This window comes from Emys orbicularis, chromosome 2 (genome assembly GCF_028017835.1).
Source record: "Emys orbicularis isolate rEmyOrb1 chromosome 2, rEmyOrb1.hap1, whole genome shotgun sequence".
NCBI classification, from domain to species: Eukaryota; Metazoa; Chordata; order Testudines; family Emydidae; genus Emys; species Emys orbicularis.
In genome coordinates this window covers 97,637,993-97,664,730 of record NC_088684.1, presented here as the reverse complement: position 1 = coordinate 97,664,730, position 26,738 = coordinate 97,637,993, and the positions used below count along the sequence as shown (strand labels likewise).

General features: G+C 41.0%; 1 protein-coding gene across 2 annotated transcripts in view; it reads right to left on the bottom strand.

The window, feature by feature from the left end:
* The window catches only part of DOK6 (docking protein 6), a 424,139-nt gene that overhangs the window by 202,159 nt on the left and 195,242 nt on the right, over positions 1-26,738 (bottom strand). For both annotated transcript variants that reach the window (XM_065399655.1, XM_065399656.1), the window contains exon 3: positions 17,416-17,530. In XM_065399655.1, the coding sequence (XP_065255727.1) occupies positions 17,416-17,530 (115 nt within the window). The remainder of the gene's footprint in view (positions 1-17,415; positions 17,531-26,738) is intronic.

The following is a 26,738-nucleotide window of genomic DNA, read 5'->3' as shown; positions in this document are numbered from 1 at the left end:
AGACAAAAGTGTTCTCTGATTGTGACAGCAGAGGAGTAGCCAGGATTCCTGGATTCTCTTCCCAAATATGCCTTACACTCCTTCTGGAACATATGATTTGCCATCCTAGATTAGATCAGTGGTCCATATAGTCCATTATACTGTCTTCAAAAAGCAGCCAGTGCCAGACACTTCAGCATACCTCAGTTTGGTAAGGTCCAAATGTGAGATGCAATATGCCAGAGATATGTTTGTGAAGGCCCAAAATGATGGGGACAAAAATTATTCAGGTAGGAAATTTAAAAAGCTGTGGGAATTGTTCCTTTGGTGCAAATAACTCTTTCGATAACCCCAGTGTCTTGAATCCTTATTTCAGATGTAAATAATTTTTCAACAATAAAATGGAGGGAATACCAAATCCATGTGTGTAACAATGGCAACTTTGGGACAAGAATGAGTGACATCCCTGGAATGGAGGGACAGTCAAAACATGTGCACTACTGAGAAAAGTGCAAGAAAACCTACAGTATGTACTTATGGAATAAGATGCCCACAAAGTTTCTTTCTAATGCTTACTAGCTAAAGGCTGGGTTATGCCCTGCACCATGAGTTTTTAAAGTAATTTTTAAAAGCCCCTTACTATTGTAATGTTGTATGATCTTGTTATCTATGTAAATGTCCAATCCTTTTATGAATGCTGTGTTGCACGGTGGTGTAGCGGGGTGGTCACCCTGAAGGGGTTAAAGCAGTCCTGGAGAGGGCTGCAGCTGCGAAAAGGTAGGCTGATGGGGAAAGCAGCCACAGCTGTGGCCAGCTTAAACAGAGCCCAGCTGGCCCTTATAAGAGGGCTGTGGGCCAGAAGCTAGCGCACACAGTCTCTCTCTCGCCTCTTGAGAGAGAAGGACCTGGCTGCCTGGGAGTTGAGAAGGGTACCTGAGGTGAAGCAGTGCTGGGGAAGGGCAGAGGGAGCTGGGGAGCTCCAGCCAAGAAAAACCCCAGGCTGCAGGCCTTGCTAAAAGGGCCAAATAGCTACTGGGGCTGCAGAGGGGCAGCCCAGAGATAGGCAAAGGCAGCAGGTCCTAACCCCCTTGCTGATGAGTGGTTTACAGCCTGCAGTCTGCCCCAGGGAGCGGGGGCTAGATGATGACTGGCAGTAGCCACTGAGGCAAGGTGGGTTCAGAGGGTTGGGGGTTCCCCTGGGAGGGGTACTGTGGTGGGCAGAACCCCTGGGCAAAGGGCACCAGGATCTGGGAGGGACACTGGGCCAGCGGCAGGCGAGACACCGGCCTGCAGAGGGCGCTCCGGGCTGGAAAGAGCTAATTCCTGAAACGGCCAGCAGGAGGCGCCGCGCCAGTGAGTCTTCCCCCCGCCACAGGTGGGAATAATTAAAAAGTCATCTTTTTGTCAACATTTACTGAACAAATACATTCATTGGGATATTTTCCATAGGCTCACACGTTGAAATAAATGCAACTATAAATAGCTTGGAAACCTAGAGTATGGTACATTGTCAAAAGTTGATTGGAAAAGCCACAATTTACATGTACAACACATGGGATAACATCCTGGCCTTAATAAAGTCAATGGGAGTTTTGCCTGACTTCAGTAGGACCAGGATTTCACTCACAATTTTCAAGTTATAATTTCATTATTTCTAAAGCAAATCTTATCTCAAATGCTGTTATTAAGGGCTAAGCATCAGATCATCAGCTGGTACAACTCAGCATAGCTCCACTGATGTAACGAAGATGCTAGTTTACACCTGATGATGATCTGCCCCTCAATTCATGAGAAGATTGAAGTTTCAGAAATAACTCATTTTTGAGTTATCACAAGCCAAACAAGTCCTAACTAACAGTAGTCAACATTAAACAACAGACCACCATGTTTTCCCACTGTAATACCTCCAAAACAGCCTAACATATTTTTACAGATCTTTCCAAAAAAGATTTACCTTTGATCTGAGAAAAAGCATGAGAATCTCAGAACAAGGATAATTTAAAAAAAAAAAAAAGAGAGAGAGAGAAAAATGGACTTTTAATGGAAGTACCTCCTCATCCAGCACTCTCAAGGCACAATAGCACCAGTATGATATTGACAGCTTCCAAAATGTCTATATTTCTCAAATCTAACAAACAAAGAGCAGCAAGTTCCTAAGCTTTACAGGTAAACACCAAGAGGTGTTGCTATTAAGAATCTCGCTGTGCAATAGCCTACTGGGACTTTAATTCTGACAGTAATGTTCAAATTAGCAAGTGACTTCTGGCAATCTACCTGAAACCTGGTGGGATTAGATGGATATTGAACATATTGGTATATTCATCTCCCATAATGAACTTTTGCACTGAATGAAATTACTTACCATATTCTGTTTCTTATTGAAAAACAGAACACACAACATTCCTGACTGGCAAGTTTTCATTCCAAACCAGTATCCTCCTCTCTAGCCATATCACTAGATATTACATGATATAGGAATGCTCCAGGCTCCAGGTAAGTATACATAACTTGTATACATTATTTTCTATGCCCATATAAACATACTAGTCAGTTCAAAACACCTTCATTCAATGACAGGTTCAGACTTTCAGAAAAGACTTTAAATGGTTAAATGGTTAATCTATTTATAGCACCATGTACTGCACGCTATGTAAGTAGTCAAATGCAACTGAGACTGAATAGTGACAGAAAATGAAAAATAGACCTGGTGTTTCAGGTTAGGTGCAGTAAATTACCATGTTATTCATTTAAATCTCTCCAGTCATACATCATCTGTCAATACCCCAAATTCCATCTATAAATTAATGTCAGGGATTTTTGTGCTGCCTCTAAATGTACACTATTTTCAAGGGAGGCCAGGAGCTGCAGAAGTCACATGGTTTAACAATATGATGCACGTTTTCACAAACCCTGAAAGTGCTAACCCATACTCCAGGAAGATGAGTAGAGACCCTCATGCCTTAGCTGATGTCTGGTTTTCCAAGTTCCTCTCCATTGCTATCATACCACAGGTGGTGTCTTGCCTGGTTACATAATACCAGATTCTGATGTCCTGAATGTAGCAGAACTTGCAAATGTGCTTCAGCCCAGAAATGAGGTATGTTCTCAGACAGACATAGGTAGAGTTATGTATTTCTATCAGACTATTATTAGGCATGTTTGTATGGAAACAACATTTTTTAAGAGTCCATCTGCTCCTGCTACTTATTCCTCAACTGAAGTCCTAATAGTGAGTTCATGACAGCATAGTAGAAGGATTAGGAGTTTGGATGAGTGATAAGCAGAGTAAATAGATGAACTTAAAAACAAAAATGCTGTTTTAATATGAATATCCTCAATAATATAAACATGAGGAGACATAAAATAAGTGATATGCAATATAAGCAGGATTATCTCAAAATAGATTGTTTTCTAAGATTGCCCTGAGGTATCAACAAATCCTGCCACAAATACTTGCTTTATGAAGTTTCCGGAAACAGATATATCCGTAAATTCCATTTCCTTTTACTATATATGTAAGTGGTACTACTCACATGAGTAAGGTGAAAAGGATTTGGTTCCAGTTCCCAAAAAGTAAATGTGGAGGATACTCTCAATTTCCTTGTCAACTCTGTCCTTCACTTCATCACACAAAATAATCAGGTTTCAGAGTAGCAGCCGTGTTAGTCTGTATCCGCAAAAAAAACAGGAGTACTTGTGGCACCTTAGAGACTAACAAATTTATTAGAGCATAAGCTTTCCTGGGCTACAACCCACATCCGAAGAAGTGGGTTGTAGCCCACGAAAGCTTATGCTCTAATAAATTTGTTAGTCTCTAAGGTGCCACAAGTACTCCTGTTCTTTTTTTACAAAATAATCAGTTCTTCATAACAGTGTGTCTTAATATCTCACATGTTTTCTACAAGCTTCTAAGGGGCAGATGCTCACCTGCTGTAAATTGCAATAGGCTAATTGACTTCAATATGCCTAAGACAATTTATACTAGTTGAGGATCTGCCCCTAAGTATTTCATTCCAGAGAACTGCATACTGTAAATTAAGTAACGTTTATTATTATTATGACATACAAAAACAAAACTATGTTAGAAGTATGTTGCCACCTGAAAACTAAGGACTCCAAAGTTCGGAAATGCCAAATCAGAGTCTCCCATGCAACTTTAATTGAACTCCCTTGCATGTATACATTGTGATAGTTTTGCCCAGCATCACACAAGAAATCTATGTCAAGGACAGAACTAGAATCCAGCTCACTTGGGTCCCAGTCCAGTGCTTTCAACACAAGAGAATATTCTCTCTCCTCCTGCAGTGCCCTGCATCATTCACTGCTCTTCCAATGCACTGAATTAGGGAAAAGTCCTATGGAAAAAAATAGCATATGGCTATATAATTAAAGACTGCAACAATGCATAACACAAGGGGTGTGAATGAAGGTTGAATGGGCAGTTTTAATTCAGGCATTTCCTAACTTGAGTGCTTGACTTTGTACCCTCAACACTCTTTTCATATATACTTTTGGATCTAATAATAATATATACTTGACTTACTTTACATAACACACATTATATATTCGCTATTTTCTGCTAAAACAGCATAAGGTTATGTTGTCTAACTGCCAATCACGGTAGTTATTCTGATCACCATTTCAAATACAATAGTTGGCTGGAATTAACTAAAATAGCATAACAGCATCAAGTTACTATAGCAAAGAAACAGATGACATAAGGAGAATAGAAACACCATAATAGCCATAAAGACAAATGTATGAATATTAATTCCTAATTCATAGTGGAAAGCTGGTAAGAGTTGATTTTAAAATAACCAGTTGGAGGACAGGATTTAGCATGAGCTGTAGAAATGTTCTGTGTAATTCTGAGGGCTCTTTAGCAACTGTTAACACAGATGTTTCAGAAGTACTTTTAAACAAAAGAACTCCATTTGTGTGCAGCCCTCATCCTTTTCCCCAATAGCTTGGCCTCAGAATAATCTGCTTCTCTCCTGATTAACCGCCACCAAATTCCCACCCGTAGCAATGCATCTTAATTGAAAAAATCTACAATACTGAAAATGTGTATGCCAGCTTATGAGATATATAAAATAAGCAACAGTATGAATATTTTCAAGATTGTTTAGGAGGGAGCAGAGGAGAAGTGAAATTAATGGATTTGTTCATCACCTCCAACACAAATTGTCTATTTTCACGTAGTATGGAAAGCCAGCTACTCCATAGATCCCAAGGCCAGAAGGGACCATTGCAGTCACCTAGTCTGACATTCTGTATAACACAGGCCTTAGAACATCCCCAAAAATAACTACGTGTACATAGAAGGTCAGAATACAAAAATAGTGTCCTGCTATTTTTGTTACATCCACAAAATATGAGCATCTAGAAAAGGATGAGATGTAAGAGGGGAAAATACACATAATCCCCCCCCCTCCTATTTTAATAAAATTTTCAAAGTATTTAAATTTTTCTGACCAGCACAAGTGACTATTCACTTTGTATGCAAATACCCATGTGTGTATTAGGGTGACCGGACAGCAAGTGTGAAAAATCAGGATGTGGGTAGAGGGTAATAGGCGCCTGTATAAGACAAAGCCCCAAATATCAGGACTGTCCCTATAAAATTGGGACATCTGGTCACCTTGGTATCCAAATTTATATTTTATGAAGGGAAGTCATATGACTAAGACATGGAAATTGGTACTTGGGCATCTGGATTCTGTTGCCAGTCTTTCTGTGAGACCAGGGCAATTCAGTTAAACTACTTTCCATTTCCTCACCTGTAAAGTGGGGGGGAAATACCTCAAAGTACCTCACAATAATGTTTTGAGACAATGTTTATAAAACCTTATTGAGATTCCTAGATGGAAGGCACTATAAAAGAGAAAAACAATGTTATTATTTTTCTGCATAACCATATTATTATGGTCTACCACAGACACCTGTTCTTGAAAGGTTATCCTATAGTGTATGAAGAGTATGCTGATATCCGGAGATATACAGCATGAAGGCAATTTAAAATTTTTAGTGCCTTAGTATCTTAGCAATTTTTAAAGAAATGTATACGCGATAAAATGTTGATCTCTTAAGTTGTTCATTCATTATATGTTATTTAGAACTACTTCAGCTTTACATAGGGACTCATATTTATGTCATGAATATGGAAAAGGGAAGAGAATATCTTAAAATTTGTGCTGCAGAGGACTAACAATTATTTATGGTAGAGTACATTTGGCAAGTCTCTTGAGAAACTCTAAATTGAATCAGAAGGTAGTTTTATTATACATAGATGCACAATGTATGAATAATATCAAAATTCAATTTTTCAATAAACAACCAGAGGCTAAAGAACAACTTTTATTCTCTCTAGCTAGCCAAATGTTAGACCATATTGCAGGATTTTATTTTTTGTATGTGTTTAAATCATGTCATTGGTATAGTTTTTACTTAGGTATAGAATACAGAGGTTGGCATAATGCAGAGATTGAAACACTTATCATGCTACTAGTTAGAGGAAGATATGAAACATATGGCTCTCTCACTGCCGCAATAGTAAGATCCAGGGGCAAGGGCCAAATGAGAAGTTCAGATCCCCACACTAGGAAGGGCGAGGGTGCTAAGCTTCGTGCGTCAGGGTGGTGGCTTTGGTCTCTGCTTGGTAACTCACATCTTTCATACTAATCTCTGATTAACAGGTAACAGATACAGTTGAACCTCCATCATCTGCTGGCGGTCAGATGAAATTTTCTGCCTCTTTGTTGCCTTCTAGAACTTCCTAACTGAAGTTCTTCTACTCTACTGCTCCCCAAGAGTGTCCTGGCTACTGCAAAGGGGATGGTTCTCTATCATCCTATACGTCTTTCTTGATTGCCATGAAGAGGGGACAAGACAAAGTCTGTGCAACTTCCTTCCTCTCCCCAGCCTCTTTATGTTGGATCTCTTTCTCCCTCAGCCTCTGTATTCTGGATCCCTCTAATAGACTCTCAGACTTTAAAGCCAGAAGGGACCATCCTGATCATCTAGTCTGACCTCCTGCACATTGCAGGCCACAGAACCTCACCCCCACACTCTGTAATAGACCCATAACCTCTGGCTGAGTTACTGAAGTCCTCAAATCATGATTTAAAGACTTTGAGTTACAGAGAATCCACCATTTACACTAGTTTAAACCTGCAAGTGACCCATGCCCCATGCTGCAGAGGAAGGCGGCGCAAACCCAAAACAAAACAGGGTCTCTGCCAATCTGACCCACGGGAAAATTCCTTCCTGACCCTAAATATGGCAGTCAGTTAGACCCTGAGCATTTTGGCAAGACCCAACAGCCAGACACCAGGAAAGAATTCTCTGTAGCAACTCAGAGACCTCCCCATCTTGATCACAAGCCATTGGGGATATTTGGTACTAGCAGTTGCAGATCAGCTATATTCCATTGTAAGCAGCCTCATCATACCTTCTCCTTCATAAAACTATCAAGCTCAGTCCTGAAGCCAGTTAGTCTTTTTTGCCTTCACTGCTTCCCTTGGAAGACTGTTTCAGAGCTTCACTCCTCTGAAGGTTAGAAACTGTCATCTAATTTCAAGCCTAAACTTGTGAATGACCAATTTATATCCATTTGTTCTTTTGTCAGCATTGGCATTTAACTTAAATAACTCCTCCCTCACAGATATTTATCCCTTTGATGTATTTATAGAGCGCAATCATATCTCCCCATAGCCTTTGTTTGGCTAGGCTAAACAAGCCAAGCTCTTTGAGACTCCTTGGATCATCCTAGTAGCCCTTCTCTGCACCTTTCCAGTTTGAATTAATCTTTCTTAAACATGACAGACCAGAACTGCACAGAGTATTCCACATGGGGTCTCAGAAGTGCTTTGTATAATAGCACTAACACTCCCCTCTCTCCACAGGAAATACCTCACTTAACGCATCCTAGAATCGCATTAGCCTCTTTCACACCCGCATCACACTGAGGGCTCAGTTATCCTGTGATCAACCAATACACCCAGATCTTTCTCCTCCTCTGTTGCTTCCAACTGATAAGTCCCAGCTTATAGCAAACATGCTTGTTGTTAGTCCCTAAGTGCATGATCTTGCACTTTGCACTATTAAATGTTATCCCATTTCTATTACTCTGCTTTTCAAGGTCATCCAGATCTTCTTGTATGATATTCCAGTCCTCCTTGGTATTGGCATTACCCCCAGACTGTCATCTGCAAATTTTATTAGCATACTCCCACTTTTTATGCCAAGGTCATTAATAAAAATGTTAAATTAGATTGGTCCCAAGGCTGATCCCTGAGAAACTCCACTAATAACCTCCCTCCAGTTGACAGTTCATCTTTTGGTATGAACCATTGTACTCTCCCCTTTAACCAGTTTCTTATCCACCTTTCAATTCTCATATTAATCTCCATCATATCCAATTTAACTAACAATTTTCCATGTGGAATTGTTTCAAATGTTTTACTGAAATCCAAGTAGATTAGATCTACTGAATTTCCTTTGTCTAAAAAATCAGTTATCTTCTCAAGGAAAGAGATCAGGTTGGTCTGGCATGATCTACCTTTTGTAAAACCATGTTGCATTTTATCCCAATTACCACTTGCCTCTATGTCCTTAACTACTTTCTATTTCAAAATTTGTTCTAAGACCTTGCATACAATTGATTACCTGAATATCTGGCTTTTTTCATACAGGGTAGGAGCAGGAATATCATTAAGAATAAATTCTAACCTAACAGCTACATCATTCCTTATCTCAGTTGAAGAACTCCATTAAAAAAAATCAATCTACTTCGTCAATCTTATAAAAGCTGCTGTATTCACTGTTAAAAGAATTCTGCATAATTTTCTAGGTGGCTAGTTTAAACAAACAACAAAAACAGCAATATTCTCCCATAATGACAAGGCTAGGTGGAACAACTTGAAAAAACAACAACAACAATTCACATGAAGAATATGAAAGAATCTCCCTTTTTACACTTAAAAGTTAAGGTGACCGTTTGGAACCGACTATTAATGATAGTTTATAAAACAGGTATTTCCCTATGCTCTAAAGTTATTAGTTGTATTTTATAACTACTGGAAAAAGGGATGAGGAAAGAGTTGACTTTTGATCATTATGTGTGCCCAAACAATAGGTGAATGAATACGTCTTCCTGGAACACTGAATGGTGCCGCAAAAGACCATAAATACAGCAATTCCAACACAGAATCAGAACCATTCACCTTTGATTACTGAGCCCAGACTTCACTAAAGCCTATATTACAGCAGATATGCACACAAAAGCCCAGTTAGAACTAGTTGAGCGGGGGAAGCAGGTTGTCACCCCAGGATAAATCCACAGCACACAAAGGCTATTGTCAATGTTAATTGATTCTCACCTGCCCATCACTGGGAAGCAGGATCTTTTCAAAAGGAAGAGAAAGTAAAAAGATGCTCTCAAGGTGGGACATGCCACTGTGTCAGACAAAGGAGTCAGACATTAGGATGTGCTCTCTGGATACACATAAACCCATAGTTTTTTCTTTTCTGTAGCTCAAACTGAGAGAGCCTACTTGATTATCTCTTGGGAAAAGTAACTCAAGATATGATCAGACAATCATTTATATTTGTTTTGTCTTTTTCTCTATTTTCAAACAAAACTCGACCTATGTGAATTTGTTTGTAAGTTTGGAATGCCCATGAAGTTCCACCTCTGAAATGAAAAAATGCAGCCATTTATCCAGCTACTGTATACCTTCCCTATGGAGTACCTGCACTGGACATTTGCCCTACACTTATATAATGAGTTGTGACATATGGCCTACCTCCCTGTGGGGAAGGCAAAAAAACTCCAACTCCACATAGGCCAATCTGGTGGAAAGGGAAAAATTCCATCCCAGGCTCCCTAAAAAAGGGGCAGTTAGTGCAATGCCCACAGCACATCTTGACCAAACCTGGTATTTCACCACCTAAAGAGGAGGGAGAGTGAGTGCTGCCTCCGCCTGCTCCATGTAAAAGGGGGCTTCACGCACAGGGCTGTTCCTTTTAAACCCTTCCACACATCCAGTTCCCAGGGGATGAGTCAATGTCGCCATACTGCCCCTTGTCCCCTTTTGCAGCGGTTTGACCTCTTCTCTCTCTCGCCTCCCCTCCCCTCCTCCAGCCATAAAGCACTGTTGCCTTCATTCGGCCAGCCAGCTATATTCCCTCGCCTCACCCTACACACACACACACACACACACACACACACACTTAATCATAGAACCATAGGATTGAAGGTACCTGGAGAGGTCATCTAGTCCAGTCCCCTGTACTCAGGGCAGGGATAAGTATTATCTAAACCATCCCATAACCTCCCTAGGCAATTTAGTCCAGTGCTTAACCACCCTGACAGGAAGTTTTTCCTAATGTCCAACCTAAACCACCCTTGAGTTTCAGATGATTGAAGATCTCCTGGTTAAGACAGGGTAGTCTCTTGACATACTTCCTATCTTTCCTATGCAGTGGGATAGTTTGCTCTTCTTGTGTCTTTAATAATGTCTCTTTGAAAAACTGCCAACTCTTTTGAACTGTTTTTCCCCTTAGACTCGCTTCCCATGGGATCTTACCTACTAACTCCCCGAGTTTGCTAAAATCTTCCTTCTTGAAGTCTATCTTTATTGTGTTGTTTTCCCTCCTACCATTCCTTAGAATCATGAACTCTACCCTTTCATGATCACTTTCACCTAAGCTGCATTCCGATTTCAAATTCTCAACCAGTTCCTCCCTATTTGTCAAAATCAGACCTAGAACAGTCTCACCCCTAGTAGCTTTCCCCACCTTCTGAAATAAAAATTGTCCCCAAGAGTTTGTTGGATAATCTGTACCCTGCTGAATTATTTTTTCAACAGATGTCTGGGTTGTTGAAGTCCCCCATCACCACCAAGTCTTGCATTTTGAATGAAGTTGTTAGTTGTTTAAAAAAGGCTTCATCCACCTCTTCTTCCTGGTTAGATGGCCTGTAGTAGACCCCTACCATGACATAGCCTTGTTTTTATCCCTTTTATCCTTACCCAGATACTTTCAACAAGTCTGTCTCCTATTTCCATCTCAACCTCAGTCCAAGTGTATACATTTTTAACATATAAAGCAACACCTTCTCCCTTCCCCCCCGCCTGTCCTTTCTGAGCAAGCTGTACTCTTCTATACCAATATTCCAGTCATACATATTATCCCACCAAGTCTCTGTGATACCATCTATGTCATAGTTGTGTTTATTAACTAGCATTTCAAATTCTTCCTGCTTATTCCCCATATTTCTCGTATTAATATACAGTGTGACAAAGTTCCTCCTCTATCTTGGTGGGTCCTGCACTTATTGGCGGATTTTCTTGCCTCAGAGATTCACCATATGGGTTTGGGAACAGCCCAGAGACCTTCCCCTCTGGAAGAACCCACAGTCCAGGTCAATTGGGAGGTTTGGGGGGAACCCAGGCCCGCCCTCTACTCCGGGTTCCAGCCCAGGGCCCTGTGGACTGCAGCTGTCTATAGTGCCTCCTGTAACAGCTGCATGACAGCTACAACTCCCTGGGCTACTTCCCCATGGCCTCCTCCAAACACCTTCCTTATTCTCACCACAGGACCTTCCTCCTGGTGTCTGATAATGCTTGTGCTCCTCAGTCCTCCAGCAGCACACCCTCACCCTCTCACTCTCACTCTCAGCTCCTTGCGCCTCTTGCTCCCAGCTCCTCCCACTCGCACCACAAACTGAAGTGAGCTCCTTTTAAAACCCAGGTGCCCTGATTAGCCTGCCTTAATTGATTCTAGCAGCTTCTTCTTAATTGGCTCCAGGTGTCCTAATTAGCCTGCCTGCCTTAACTGGTTCTAGCAGGTTCCTGATTACTCTAGTGCCGCCCCTGCTCTGGTCACTCAGGGAACAGAAAACTACTCATCCAGTGACCAGTTTATTTGCCCTCTACCAGACTCCTGTACTCCACTGGTCTGGGTCTGTCACAACAGACATCTAAGATATTGATTTGATAATCCCCCTAAGTTATCTCGTCTCTCTTATCCCTGCTATAACGGCCCATGCTCCCTCCAGATTCCAACCCTTCTCCCAGGTTTCCATGTTTTTGACTTATCTGTGGGCTTTGCTCACATGCCCCCTTCAAACCTAGTTTAAAGCCCTCCTCATGAGGTTAGCCAGTCTGTATCCAAATATACTCTTCCCCATTCCTTGATAAGTGGATCCCATCACTGTTTAGCAGTCCTACTTCCTGGAACAGCATCCGGTGATCAAGAGAGATAAAGCCCTCATGGTGGCACCATCACTGCAGTCAGGCATTCATCTCCAGGATGCATCTGTCTCTGCCTGGGGCCATAACCTTGACTGGAAGGACTGAAGAGAACACCACCTGCTCACTCAAACTACTTCACCCTTACTCTCAGAGCCCTGTAGTCACTTCTGATTTTTTCAGGATCATACCTCGCAGTATCATTAGTGCCCACATGGATGAGCAGCATGGGATAGTAGTCAGAGGACCAGATGATCCTCGACAATCCGTCTGTAACATCTAGGACACGGGCTCCTGACAGACAGCATACTTCCCGGGATGCCATGTCAGGACAACAGATGGGTACCTTCATCCCCCTCAGAAGAGAGCCACCAACCATCACTACCCTACGTGCGGTACAGTCAAAATGTGGTTCCAAAAATGTTATTTTGACATTAGAGAGACAAGGTGGATGAGGTAATATCTTTTATTGGACCAACTTCGGTTGATGAGAAACAAGCTTTTGAGCTACACAGAGCTCTTCTTCAGATCTGGGAAAGGTAGTCAGAGTGTCACAGCTAAATACAAAGATGGGATAGATTGTTTAGCGTAAGTAGTTACACATATTTCAAAGGACAACTCAAGGTGAAGTAACTCATTAATAACCCTCCACTCATAGGGAGGAAAGGAAAAGGAGGGGAATTATCAGAACTTTTTGTCCCCCCAAAACAAAATTGCAACTAAACTGGACTGATTTCACAAAGCATTTTTATTTTGGATGTACTGTATATTCCAAACAGCTTTCTGATCAACTCTGCTAAGAAGGAGACAGAGGTGGTGTGTTATTATTTTCCTTTTCTTTATGTTAAACTTAGAGTTGGCAAACACATACAATTTCAAAACATTTAAAATCTGAGCCATACAGTAACTGAATTTTGAAGCTGAAGGAGTTTGTTGGTTCTTTACAAAATGGGAATATTTTCACCAAAAAACTTTGTCCCATCTTCCTCCCCACCTCCGGAAATCAAATAGGAGAGAAAATGGAACTCAAAGTTATGAACGAGGTCTATATTCCAACTTGTTTAAACAGTTTTCTTTTTCCCCCTTAAAATTATTTCCTCTTTTTTCTACTGGCAGTAGTGAGATTCTCAGGTATACCATACCAACACATAGATCACCTATTCTTGCATGAAATCTGTAAGTATTCTGTTACCCACAAAAACTATTTTAAAAGAAGATTAAGGTTGCAAAATGAAGCACTCAATAGCTAAGAAATGCCAAAAATTATAAGGTAGAATAGTATGTGGTCATTTAATTAAAGACTGTAACATAATGTGTATGCACTGAAGTAAAGTTGCACAGGTAACTTTAATTCTGGCATTTCCTAACTTCTGAATGCTTCACTTTGTAACCTCAATAATGCTCTTTTAGTGTATTGTGATTGTGTGTCTCAGTGGATAGCTCTCTGAAAACATCCACTCAATGTGCAGTGGCAGTCAAAAAAGTGATCAGAATGTTGGGAATCATTAAGAAAGGGATATATAATAAGACAGAAAATATCATATTGCCTCTATATAAATTCATAGTACACCCGCATCTTGAATACTGCATGCAGATGTGGTCGCCTCATCTCCAAAAAGATATATTGGAATTGGAAAAGGTTCAGAAAAGGGCAACAAAAATGATTAGGGGTATGGAACGGCTTCTGTATGAGGAGAGATTAATAAGACTGGGACTTTTCAGCTTGGAAAAGAGACAACTAAGGGGGGATATGATATAAGTCTATAAATGCATGACTAGTGTGAAGAAAGTAAATAAGGAAGTGTTATATAATCCTTCTCATAACACAAGAACTAGGGGTCACCAAATGAAATCAATAGGCAACAGGTTTAAAACAAACAAAAGGAAGTATTTAGTCACACAACGCACAGTCAACCCGTGGAACTCTTTGCCAGAGGATGTTGTGAGGGCCAAGACTATAACAGGGTTCAAAAAAGAACTAGATAAATTCATGGAGGATAGGTCCATCAATGGCTATTAGCCAGGATGGGCAGGGATGGTGTCCCTAGCCTCTGTTTGCCAGAAGCTGGGAATGGGCAACAGGGAATGGATCACTTGATGATTATCTGTTCTGCTCATTCCTTCTGGGGCACCTGGCATTGGCCACTGTCAGAAGACAGGGTACTGAGCTAACTGGACATTTGGTCTGATCCAGTGTGGCCATTATGTTCTAGCATGTAATTTTTAGGGCTTTTTTATGAAACTGCACAAACAGATATTCCTTCTTGTGGCTTCACCTTGACACTCAAATGGGTCATAAGCATGGTTGGAACATTTAGATTCATTCAGACCTCTGAAGCTTGAGTTAATGCAGTAACTGATAGCAGTAGTAGATACTGCTGGAAATCTGACTGTTGACTCTGCATTCGAGTCTGGAAGCTTCCTCCTCGATGCTGCCCGGCACCCAGAAGGGGGAGCACTGAAAGCATAAGAGAGAGAGTCTTCCTGCTCTCAGTTCTTGTGCCAAGTGAAACAGCAGCCGGGAGCAGCAACCGCGGCAATAGTTCTGCTCAGCACCTGCAGCCCTAGGATTGAGCTATATGCTAATTACAGACAGAAATGTCAAAGAAAGTATCTAGTAAATGTAGCTAGTATTTAGCAAACTCTAACCAATCTCTACTGAGATTGTGAAAACAGATTTTCAGAGGCTCATAACTTGGCAAGTTTTGGGTGTTTTTCCACAGGAAAGTTCAGCTTCTCAACAAAACAGTTATCAGAGTCTTCCTCCCCACACCCAAATATGGTCTGAACTATTTCTGGTGAAACTCGCCAACAAACTTCAGCCTGATGCAGACACCCAACATAGAAAATTTCAGCCTGAATAGTTAAAGTTTGGCAAAGTCATATGTAACTCTAAACAGGGTTTTATAATGGGACAATATTATCAGCTCTGCCCATAATAAAGAGCATTAAACACAGTGCTTCTTCTACACATTACATTCGGGATTCCATGATGCAATTTTTTTTTCATTTAAAAAATAAACAGTTATGAAGATTTCCTACAACAGCTGTTCTACTAGTTTTAAAATACCACACTTAGTAAGCACTAAAACCACAATAATTATGCCATTTGGAATAGTTTGGTGCAGCAATCTTGAGAACTGACTCATCCAACACAGTTTTTGTTTTATTGAACACAGTAATAACACCAGGATGATCCTTCAAGTCACTTTTATCTTTTATAGGACTTTCATAAGAAGAAATATGTAAATCTTTCTCAAAAGACTTAATAAAGGTCTGTCACTTATGCCCTCTTAGAGCTTTGTATCATCAGAATAGAATTATCTTTTGTAGCTTCGGGACAATAAATATGATAATAATACTGTATTATGAAGTACTGGTAACATTTTGTAAAAAGTTTTTTCCCTAATTTCAAATTTCCCTGTCTGTCCACATGCCTGGAGATTTTCCATTTTGTGTTCACATGGCTCTTCAACCATATTCATTTACAGGACTATAAAATGATAAATAATTGACTTGACAATGTAGTTAAATAAGGTGGCTTAAAAAACAACTCCTAATTGCCACTATTTTCCCACTTTGCCTCCCACACAACCATAGCATAAGAATTTTAAAAATCTTTACACTGCACCCAACCAGTCTCAGCAGGAGACTTCTACCACCACCACTCTACCCATCTTCCCTCTGGCTTCATTTGTCACCAAGACATTAACAAAAATCTCAGACAACACGTTTGGTTTGGGTGTTAGACAGGTAAATTTAGACTGAGTGAGAGTGACCTTCTTTCCACATCAGGGTGGTCATTTTATATCATTTTCAGTTTTTTGTGTTTGGCAGTCTCAAATTAGAATATGCAGTTTCCCTCAGAATGGTGAACCGCGCCCACTGGGAGCTGGGGAGGAGAGGGGGGCATGCCTGCGGATGGTCAACATCAGCAAAATGTCTCGTGGCCCGCAATCAGATTACCCTGATGGGCTGCATGCGGCCCACGGGCCGCAGGTTGCCCACCACTGGCCTAGGGTCTCGGATAGGTGTCTATTATTTTTTAACTCTAAAATAGATACATACAACTAATAGACTCACTGACACATACCACCTATCTACCTTTGCTGCTGGTATCCCTGAACTGGATCCTATAAAGCCACTGCAATTTTTTTTTCTTTTACCACAAAGTTCACTTCTGTGTCAGGTTATCCCTCTGATTTTGAGTAGCCTTACGGATATTACTCATGTGAATGGAGTTAAGCACATGGATAAACGTTTGCATGACTGGGGCAAAATGTGTATATCCAATGATATATCACTGTTGTACCCCCCATTTTGCAATCTCCCTTCCCAATATTTATTGTTATCCTTTGCGGTGTTACATCTAATTTAGACTGTCTGCTCTTAGAGAATGTCATTTTATTTGTCTGTAATGCTGCATTATATGCATCCATGGTACTGTATATTGTTTAATAATAATTAAGGAAATGTATAGCTTTAAACAATCTAGTACATCTCTAAACAAATGTGTGTTATCAATTAATAACAAATGTGCAACTTTAAAGACTTTTTTTTTTTAAAGTGCAATGCACCAATGGATATAGTCACATACTTGTGTGGTTTCAAAACAAGAAAGCTAGTGTACTTTAAAAATATAAAGCATTTGGTGTCTCAGTAATGATAGGTGATTTTATGAACCACAACACCCAAATACACTCAGAACTTTACTTATTCATCATGCCAGGTAACTGTTCAATACACAAATTGCTTGAAGTTCAGCTTTAAAATGTCCTGAGATTTTAATTGTTTTTTGCCTCTCTCTTTCACATGACAGCATCACTCCCCTAGCAAATGCCTATAGCAACACTTTGCAAAAACCAGAATCCATGTCACTGCTTCCCTTAATAATGTCCCATAGGTATGGTTACTTGTTCTACAAGCTTAGCTGAAAATCTCAAGAGTCTCTGGACCATCTGGGCGCAAAACCCAGACAAAGACAAATAATAAATCAGCACCAAAACCTCTGTAAACAACACCACAATCAAAACTTCCAGTATTGCTTACTTAAAAAAAATAAAACACATTCCCTTTAAGATAAGGCTTACTATTTATTCCTGTATCTTAATCCATCTTCTGAGTCATTGTTTCGTATACAGCTTGATTTCCTGAAGCTGGAGATGTGGTAGTAATTGCTTACCTGACTCACAGGCAAATGTCTTTGATGTCTCATCATGAAAAATAATTGCCACTGCATGCTTCTTTGTCTCTCTAGGCAGTCTGGTTATGTTTTTGATGTTGTGAAGCTCAGTTACCTTGAAGTGAAGAGAAACGTATTTTAGACCAGTGTATAAATAGTACAGAACACTCACCCCAGATGTTCAGTTTTCACTACAAGCACCACATTGTCGGATCACCATCTGAATTCATTTTCTTGTAGCTGAGAAACAATATACAAGTGTGTCAAGTCAACAGCTGTAGAGTTGTCTACAGAATTTATCTTCTGTCAAAAATGTGTGGTCTTATTTTTTTTCATTTTAGGAGAATGTGCGTGAAAAAGTATTAACCTATTCTTTTTCATTTAGACTGGCTTTGCACTCTCCCTATAATACAACAAACTTGTGTGAATATACAAATTAGCAAATCTGTTGCAGAATTTGTAGCAAGGATGTCACTGTTAAAGAAATAGCAGTATCTTATTAGCCAAGGGAAGCAGCCAATTCATTGTGCCAATTAATACCATACACCTTCATACTGACACTGTGTCATTTATCTTTAAAGTGAAATTGGCAGCTCCAGTGCTGTCCTTGTCAGAACTAGAAAGTCATGATTCTAACTTTAACTGTATTGACCCAAAAATTGAGAAGGTCCAGGAAAAATTTAGCTAGAAGAAATTAGCCATAACATAAAAAATTAATTGTATACAAAATGCTATATTTATTTCCCCATCCTTCAAGACATATGAATAATTTCAATTAGCACTAAATGGGAGAAAAATACCCAGAAAAATATGAGTACTACTAGTACTGCTTATTAAATAGTACTTCCCATTACAAGGCCCTGATATTAGTTCCTCATAACTTTGTGAAACTTTAACCGTTTGGGCTGAAATTTTCCAGGCCAGGTGTCTCCCTCATGCTGAATTGTTCTGAAAAATTTCAGTCAAAACAGTTCAGCTATTTATAAAAAAGATGCTAAGGGTTTTACCCATAACAACAAAATTCTGGAGGCCTTTTCTATGGACAGTTCTAGCACTCAGATTCAGGAACTAGAAATTTGGCAGGGGGATGACCTCTATGTCACCAATGGGCCTTTTGCTGTCCCCATGAAAATCTGCCCAAATCTGGCCAATTTATAAGCATTTGAAAAAATTCCCCTTTGCACATGGCTCAGTAGAGACTTCAGGGATTTTAGCTGCTAAACTCTCTCAAATTTCTATTCACGCTGAGTATGTTCCAGCCCAGGGCTACAAAGGACCTTCCCTATACTTGCTTGTTTGGGTTGCTATGGGCTGTGAGGGTCTGGACTCCGGACCTGAGAGCAGGGAGTTTGTCTCATGAAAGCAACAATACCCCTACTCCCAATACCCAGAATGCAGAGGTCAAAAGATTACATGATCACATACTATATATTCCACAAGACCCCTGCCTCAGGGCACAGGGTGGACAGTGCTCATTGAATAAACAGCTATTCAATATTTTGTTTTATCTTCATTGTTCAACATGTGGCCCTAAATATTATGCACTGCACACTGCTCTGAAGACAGAATTGTTCATTTCCTCACAGTTTTTTTTTATGGTGCTCATCACCATCGTATCTGAGTACTTCATAAACAATTCATTTAATATTCACAATACTTCCGCACCTCCGTGAGGTGAGGGGATGGTATTATCCTATTTTACAAATGGGAGCTGAGGCACATAGAGATTACGGTCAAAAGTATCCACTAATCTCAATTAGTGACACCTGTTGCCTCCAGAGAAGCTCCGCAAAGAAGGAAGGGGGAAAAATTCATTAATTAATGGTGGGAGGGGAGGAAGCCCAGAATCCAATAACTGAAGGGCAGGAAGATGCCAGAATTTAATAAATGTAGGGAAACCCAAAATTAATTCACTAGAAGATAGGAGGGGGCAGAAACTCCCAGGCTCATTAATTAGGAAGAGGATTTAGGGCTCAGAAATCATGTGTTTGTTTGAGTGGAGGGAGCCCAAATTAACTAACTGAGGTGTAGGTTAGTTCTCAGCGTTCGATTATTGGGGGAGCTCAGAATCTATTAAATTATTTATTATCAGCAATCCATGGACAGACGGGTAGGGAAATAGGTTTCACCCATACTCTGAGTCCCTCTCAACTTCACCATAGGGCACTTGGATGTCAGTGATGCATAGAAAACCCCCACACTCTGGCACCAGGACTATGGCCAAAATACAGGTGGGAGGAGCATTAGAGAGGAGTGGCTTTCTCTCTTCCCAGACTTCTCAAAACCCCAGCCAAGCTAGTGATGTGGTTATTTATTGGTGGGGGAGTGAAGATGTAAATTAAACAGATGTAGCTTTGGAGGATTTGTAGCCTTGGAAGTGTGAAATCTCAGGTATTTTTCACTACGGCTAGCAAAGTTGGGCCCATACTTTTAAAGGTATTTAGGTACCTCAGGATGCAGATACGTGGCTAGTGAATTTTTTCAAAGATGCCTAACTGCCATTGACTAAAGATTAGGTGTTCAGAATCTAAATAGATAAGCAACACTATAACATGCAAGAAATATAGATGACCCTAATTAAATGGGGAAAAGCATATGAAGAAGATGTTGGATGTATCTGCATAAATGGTTGTGAGAACAACATTCAGAAAAACCCAGTACAATACCCACTAAATTAACAACGGAAGGTTTCTCTCTCTGGAGCAGGAGGAAAGGAAAAATTAGATAATAATCTTCAAAGGCTTTGAATGGTGACAAGATGTCATAAACTGTATCAAGAACTCTTTAAACAACTCTTCAGCCAGAGGTGTAAGCTATTCTAGGTAGTGATTTTTTCCTTTATCACTTGAGGATTAAAGATTATCAAAATGATCCTGCAGTAAATAGTTCCTGAGCTGCCACTGATTAAAAAAAAAAGATAAAAAATACTCCAATCTGGGCACCAAAACTATATAAGAATTTTGACAGTAACTCAAATTTTATTCAGAGGCTACTATCAACAAAACTGGGGAGATATATTTAGCCATCCTTACAGAAGCAAAAGATTCTACTAGTCCCTCATACTAATCAGTATATTAAATTACATCATGCAATAAATAATTGTATTAAAATACATCAGCAGTACATTTTCTACTGAAAAATCAGGATCAGTCACACACAGAGTAGCATTCAATATGGACAGTTGGAAGTAAGCAGGGAGTGAGTCCTTCTGTTTCACTTACTGGGAAGAAATGCACTGCCTTGATTTTCATGGGAGTCAGTTACAAACCTTGGGAGCAGGGCAATACACAACACCTGTTTGCTTTACTCACAGTCTAAAGACACCAAAACTTCAGTGGGACAACACACATGAGTACAATGAAAAACATTTAATCCTTAAATGGGAGACCATTTTCTGCCACATTCTCTTTGTCCTTTTCTATGTGCTATGACCAGCACTGAGCCGCTATGGTTCTCCACATTTTCAGTAGACTGTTTGTAAAGTTCCTTGTTTTGGTGGGTCAAGTACAGCTGCATGAAATTCACATTTTGTTTCATGGGATTTTGATTCCTAAAATGTTGTGGGCTCCCTGCCACTCATATTGGTTGTACATGGTGGAGGGGTAATTCTTTGTTGAATAATGCATAATTTCATGTAGAAAATATGCTTATTTTTTCCATAAAATTCATGAAATTTTCTATGGAAATGGACCTATTCTCAACACTGTAAGAAAATATTTGGAGTTGTTTTGCATTTAATTACAAATGTTTCCCCTGTATAGACTTCTGTTGTTAGAAACCTCTCAAGGTTTAGAGCCTGTTCTCAGGATTTTTCTTGGTCAATAAAAATAGAACTCTAGTACTGAATTTTTTTAAAGGGCTACTTCTCTTGCCACTAACGGGACATTGCCTACTTGAACTCCAGCCATTTCCCGAAAGTGGAGTTACAATTACTTTCAGGTACTCCCAACTGCTCCTGAGCCCTCCTAACGACATTTGTGGTTTTCAAGTCACACATTTTCATTTTTTTAAAGTATTTCTCACCCATTCCGGTATGATATGCCCACACAAATATCGGGACAAATTGACCAAAAGGCTACACAAGTGAAACTGACTACTGAGAAATAGTGAAAAATAGACCATACTCAAAGTACTGCCAAGTGCATAAAATGAACAAAACTAGAAAAAAATAGTCAAGATGTTTGCTTTCTTTAATCTTTTACTTATAACAATCTCAGACAAAACTGTCCTGTTAACTGATGCAAAAAGAATCACCTTAGCAATGGTGGTGGAGCCTTCCCAAAAGTGGGTGGGTCCCTGCCCCCTCCGTGGCTCCACCCCTTCCACCGAAGGCCCCACCCCCGGCCAAGCCGGAGCAGGCTGGGAGCCACGGACCCTCCACCTGCTTGGAGTAGGGGGGCCAAGAGCATCTCCCAGCCCTTGTCCACACCCAGCAGGCCCCCTGCTCAGGGTTTGTGGCTCCTGCACAGCTTTCCCCAACCTGGCTCCGGCCAGGGGATGGGGCCTCGGAGCCGCAGCCTGTCCATGGTAACAGCTGCGCTGCGTGGCCAGGCAACTGTGGGGAGCCATGACGTGACCCTCCACTTGCCCTGTGTGAGGGGCCCCGGGGGGCAGGGATATGGGCTGCTCTCTTCCCCTCCCTTCAGCCCCGGCAGGTGGAGGGTCCGCGGTGCCCCATGCTGCCCAGGCTCCCTGGCTGGTCTCCAGGTGCCGGCCTGGCTGGGTAGGCGGGATGGCTCATGGCAAAAAGTGGACGGGCCAGGCCTGTCCACTTTCAAAAAGTGGGAGGACCATGGCTCCTCCATTTCCAGCACCCTTGCACCTTATAACAGAAAATAATCCAGTTTTCACATCATTTTGCTTCTGGCATTTTAGCAACTCCCTCTGTTCATAATGGGCCAGGTCCTCAGCCCTCTTACAGCAATGCGAAAAGGGATAGAAAATTGTCTTTAAAAGCCCGCTAGGGATTATCCTTACATAAGGGAATCACTGATTTGCAGAAAGCTAGCATTGCTAGCTCTTCATCAACTGCTCCTGTCAGCTTAACTTATACTGAGGACCAGATAAGTTCATGACTGCTCCTAGCATCAAAATGTGGAAGCTAAAAGAAAGCAACTTACGCCTCTGTATTCAAGTGTGCTAAGTGCAAGATCTTAAGTATCTAGTTGTGCTTGTGTCCACACTTAAATTTGTCTTCCACTGCTGTAAGTGGCCTATTTGCCAACATAGTAATATCACCTCCCCAAGCAGCATTGAGCCAAGGTCAAGGTACGGAGATCAACACAGCAGATATGTAGACACTGTGCTACCTGTGCCAACCCTAACAGTCATCCAGTAGCTGTCCCACAATACCCAACACTGACTGCTGTGGTCACCATTGTGAACTCTACTGCCCAGGGGTAATGGAGACTGGAAGCCACCCCTCTCCTTTAAACACCCACAAATTTTGTAAATACCTTTTCCTGATTTTCTGTCTAGCAGCTCTCCATTGTTGCGTGCAACTGCCCAGCTGACCATGCCGGCTACATGCTCCAGACACACTCCAGCCTGGAGTAGACAAGAGACATTGGATCTCTTGGGCCTGTGGGGAGAAGAGGCTGTGCAAGCACAGCTATGGACCTGCCATGGAAACGTGGATATCTACAAGCAGATTGCTCAGCCTGCCCCTGTGGTTCCTGACTATTTTCTGTGGCTTGACCTTGGGTCCCAGGTCCTGGTTCCAGACTATGCCTTGACCCCACCCCTTCAGCTCTGGACCCAGGTTATCGACTGTGGCTCGACTTCCTTCTCCAGTCCATCTATGGACATGACAGTCCGGCTCTGGTCCCTGACACCCCCTCTCATGAAAACTCCTCTTTCTCATCCTTGTGTGTGCCTGAGCGCAATTATATTTCTCAAAATATGCAATGTTGTTGTAGTTCTGTTGGTCCCAGGACAATAGAGAGATGTGGGTGAGGTAATATCTTTTATTGGACCAACTTCTTGTCTCTCTCACCAACAGATTTTGGTTCAGTAATAGATATTACCTCACCCACCTTGTCTCTTTCAGATTTCTCAATGGCTTTCATTCCAAGGCCTAGCTATGAAGTCTTGCTTTTACTTCAGATTGTTTTTTTCCCCACTCTATCTGCCAGGCCATCTAAGAGAATGCCCTTGTGATGGTTGCTCCATTGTTTGGCAGTTAGACCAATTCAGCCCTAATAGCTTGCAATCACTGGTCTTATGATTATGGATGGAGGGGAGAGTGTGTTGAAACAATGCTCCTCCTGACATTCCAACTGGTCATCTCAGAAATCCTATAATACATTTTGGGATATAGACAAATATATATTAACAAGCACTCCCACATTCATCAAAAAGTAGCTCTGCCACATTCAAGTCGTTCAACTGAATAGTCTTTCCTAGCCTCATTGCCTACGAATCTGTGAAAAAAATACATGGTAAAAAGTAAAGCTTTTGCTTTGCTGTTCAACGGACACTCAGGATCACAGTCACCAGGACACTGGTTTTCCCATGACTATGACAAAAACTTAATATTAAGAGTATTTTCCTTACATTGTAAATCAAAAGTCACGAGTTGGCCCCCTTCAGAAAGCTGGCACACCAGATTATTACTCCTGTCCCTAGTGAAAAGAATGTTGACTGTCCAGCCTAATGCAAAGTCAAACTACTCTAGCTATCCCCAGAATGTTGTTGTTGTTGTTTAGAATGGGTAATTTTGTTCTAGTGATCAGTCACTATGATCATATATTGGTACTCCACTACATATTAGTGTACAAGTTAACACTACTGACGATTTTTCTATTAAGCCATTATCTATTTCACAGTAATATGGCCCTTGTTTCTGCAGCACTGACTAATCTCTATTATGTCTAGAGCTGTTTCTGAATCTAGAATCTTGTTCTTTTCCAAGCCAGGTCTCTGATGCAATGTCTCACAATGCTGTCCAAGGACCAATTTCAGATGGTCTATAGAGCTATTTCTGTCACAGGGATTAAACAGATGGAAGTCTTGAAATTCTTGATAGCATAACCTAGCATTCTTTATGCAGAGGTGATGTGTAACTCTTGATAGTGGGGGGATGGCACAATTTAAAGGTTCGGCCACCCCTGAACAGCTTGAGTCATGGCCCGCCCTAGGCAGATCCCCCTTACCCTCACTCTCTACTCCCAGAAAGCAGCAGCCCTTCCCTGCAGCGCCCAGCTATTGCTCCTGCCTCTCCGCACGGGGCACAGCTCATAGTTTGCTCATCCTCCGAGGTCACTTACCTGGCTCAGCTCCACCAGCTGCTGCGCAGGGCCGGCTCTGAGTCAACAAGAAACCCATACACGGGAGTTGGGCAGCCCTAGCCCCGCCCCAAGCCCTTGAAAGCTGGGTGGTTTCCAGCTGTGGCTTCCAAGGCTCTCCATCTCTCCCCCCACCCCCGCAGCCAGGGGCTCTTGCGCATTAGCCACCCCATGGCCCTGGTTAAATCCCCCCCAGGTCTCTGTGCGAGACCCGAACATCGGGGCAGGCGCCCGGCTTCACGGGCCCCTGCAAGCCTCTGGCAAGTGTGGCATTTGCCTTCCACGTGCAGCCCTGTTGATGTGGCTGGAGGGTCGCTGGAGGTCAGCACCAGGGAGACACAGGGAAAAGGGGGGCAGCTCGCTATTGCTGGCATCTCTGTTTTGAAATAAACTACTGTGCACTCACGTATTTAGAACCCACTCCCTTCAAAAAAAGAAATACAAATAAAAATATAAGCCCTGGCAGAAATCTGGGGGAGCACATGGTGTCGCCTCTGTCTGTAAGGGTTTCCAAAGGCTTTTTAGACAAACTAACCCCTCCTCTCCCCATCCAAAAAATACTACACAAGAACAAGCACCTTAAACATCCACTCCATGTCTTCATTGGGTGTGTCTTTGGTATGAATTCAATTGTGATCATATTTGCAGATGACATCAAAATAGGAGAGCTAATAAACCCACAACACAGAACCAAACTGCAGAGTGATATGAGCTTCACCATCCATCCCCTTTAATCTACTATCAAAAAAATATATATTATGCAAAAAAAAAAAATCACACAAAAAAAATGGAATTAACAACATACATTCTTAATTTCACCATTCAGTTGCACTGTTTTTGGTTACACCTAATTTGTTTATATCTCTGCATAAACTAAAATTTTCAGGACAGGTGCTTTGTTATTATGGTGATGGGGGATATACAGGTAAATAGATGGATCAATACACTGATAGTCTTCATATCTGTCTGTGAAGCACAGAACATATTGTTAATACTGTATTAATAATCATAATTAATAATAGAGCAGTGGAGACTACAGGCATCAATAAGAGATTTGATTATAATAAATGTAAAATCCTACATACCAGGAGATGCAGTGAATTGCACAGATACAAAATGGGATGACTAACTAATAGCTGAACCAATCACACTGAAATGAGTTCATTTTCATTTTGCCTACTTAATACTCTACTAAAATTACTTTCTTATTCAACCAGGTTATACTGTGGAATTGAGATTTACAGGGGAGCGGAGGAAGGTCCACATTAATACATGTCTTAATATATGCCTTGCAAAGTTACAAAAGGGATCAGCTGCACTATTCATTTATGCAAATAAATCTTGTCTGTGTATATAACTCACATCCAGGAACATGATCCTAAAATGATATATTTAAACAGCTCACTGCTCCACAGTGCAGACCTAAATTATAGTCAGAAAATAAAGCCCTATGACAAACAAAAACAGATAATTGAAGACATGCAAAAACAATATACAGAACTATAGAAATGAAGGACTAAGGGATTTTGAGAAGTTATCAAGTCCAGCACCCTGCATTGAAGCCAAGTAAACCTAGACCATCCCTTACAGTTTTCTGTCCAAGCTGTTCTCAAAAGCCTCCAGTGATGGGGGTTCCACAGCCTCCTTTGGAAGACTATAGTTAGAAAGTTTTTCCTAATATCTAACTTAAATCTCCTTTGCTGTGGTTTAAACCCATTACTTTTTGTCCTACCTTCAGTGGACATGGAGAACAATTGATCACAGTCCTCTTTATAACTATTCTTAACATGTTTCAAGAAGTTTCAATTTGTGATCCACTATAACCCCCGATCTTTTTCAGCAGTAGTACCACCTAGCTACATATTCCCCATTTTGTAAGATTCCTAAGTGAAGTACTTTGCACTTGTCTTTATTGAATTTTATCTTGTCGATTTCAGACCAATTATCCAATTTGCCAAGATCATTTTAAATTCTAATCCTGTCCTCCAAAGTGCTTGCAATCCCTCCCAGCTTGGTGTCATCTGCAGATGTTATAAG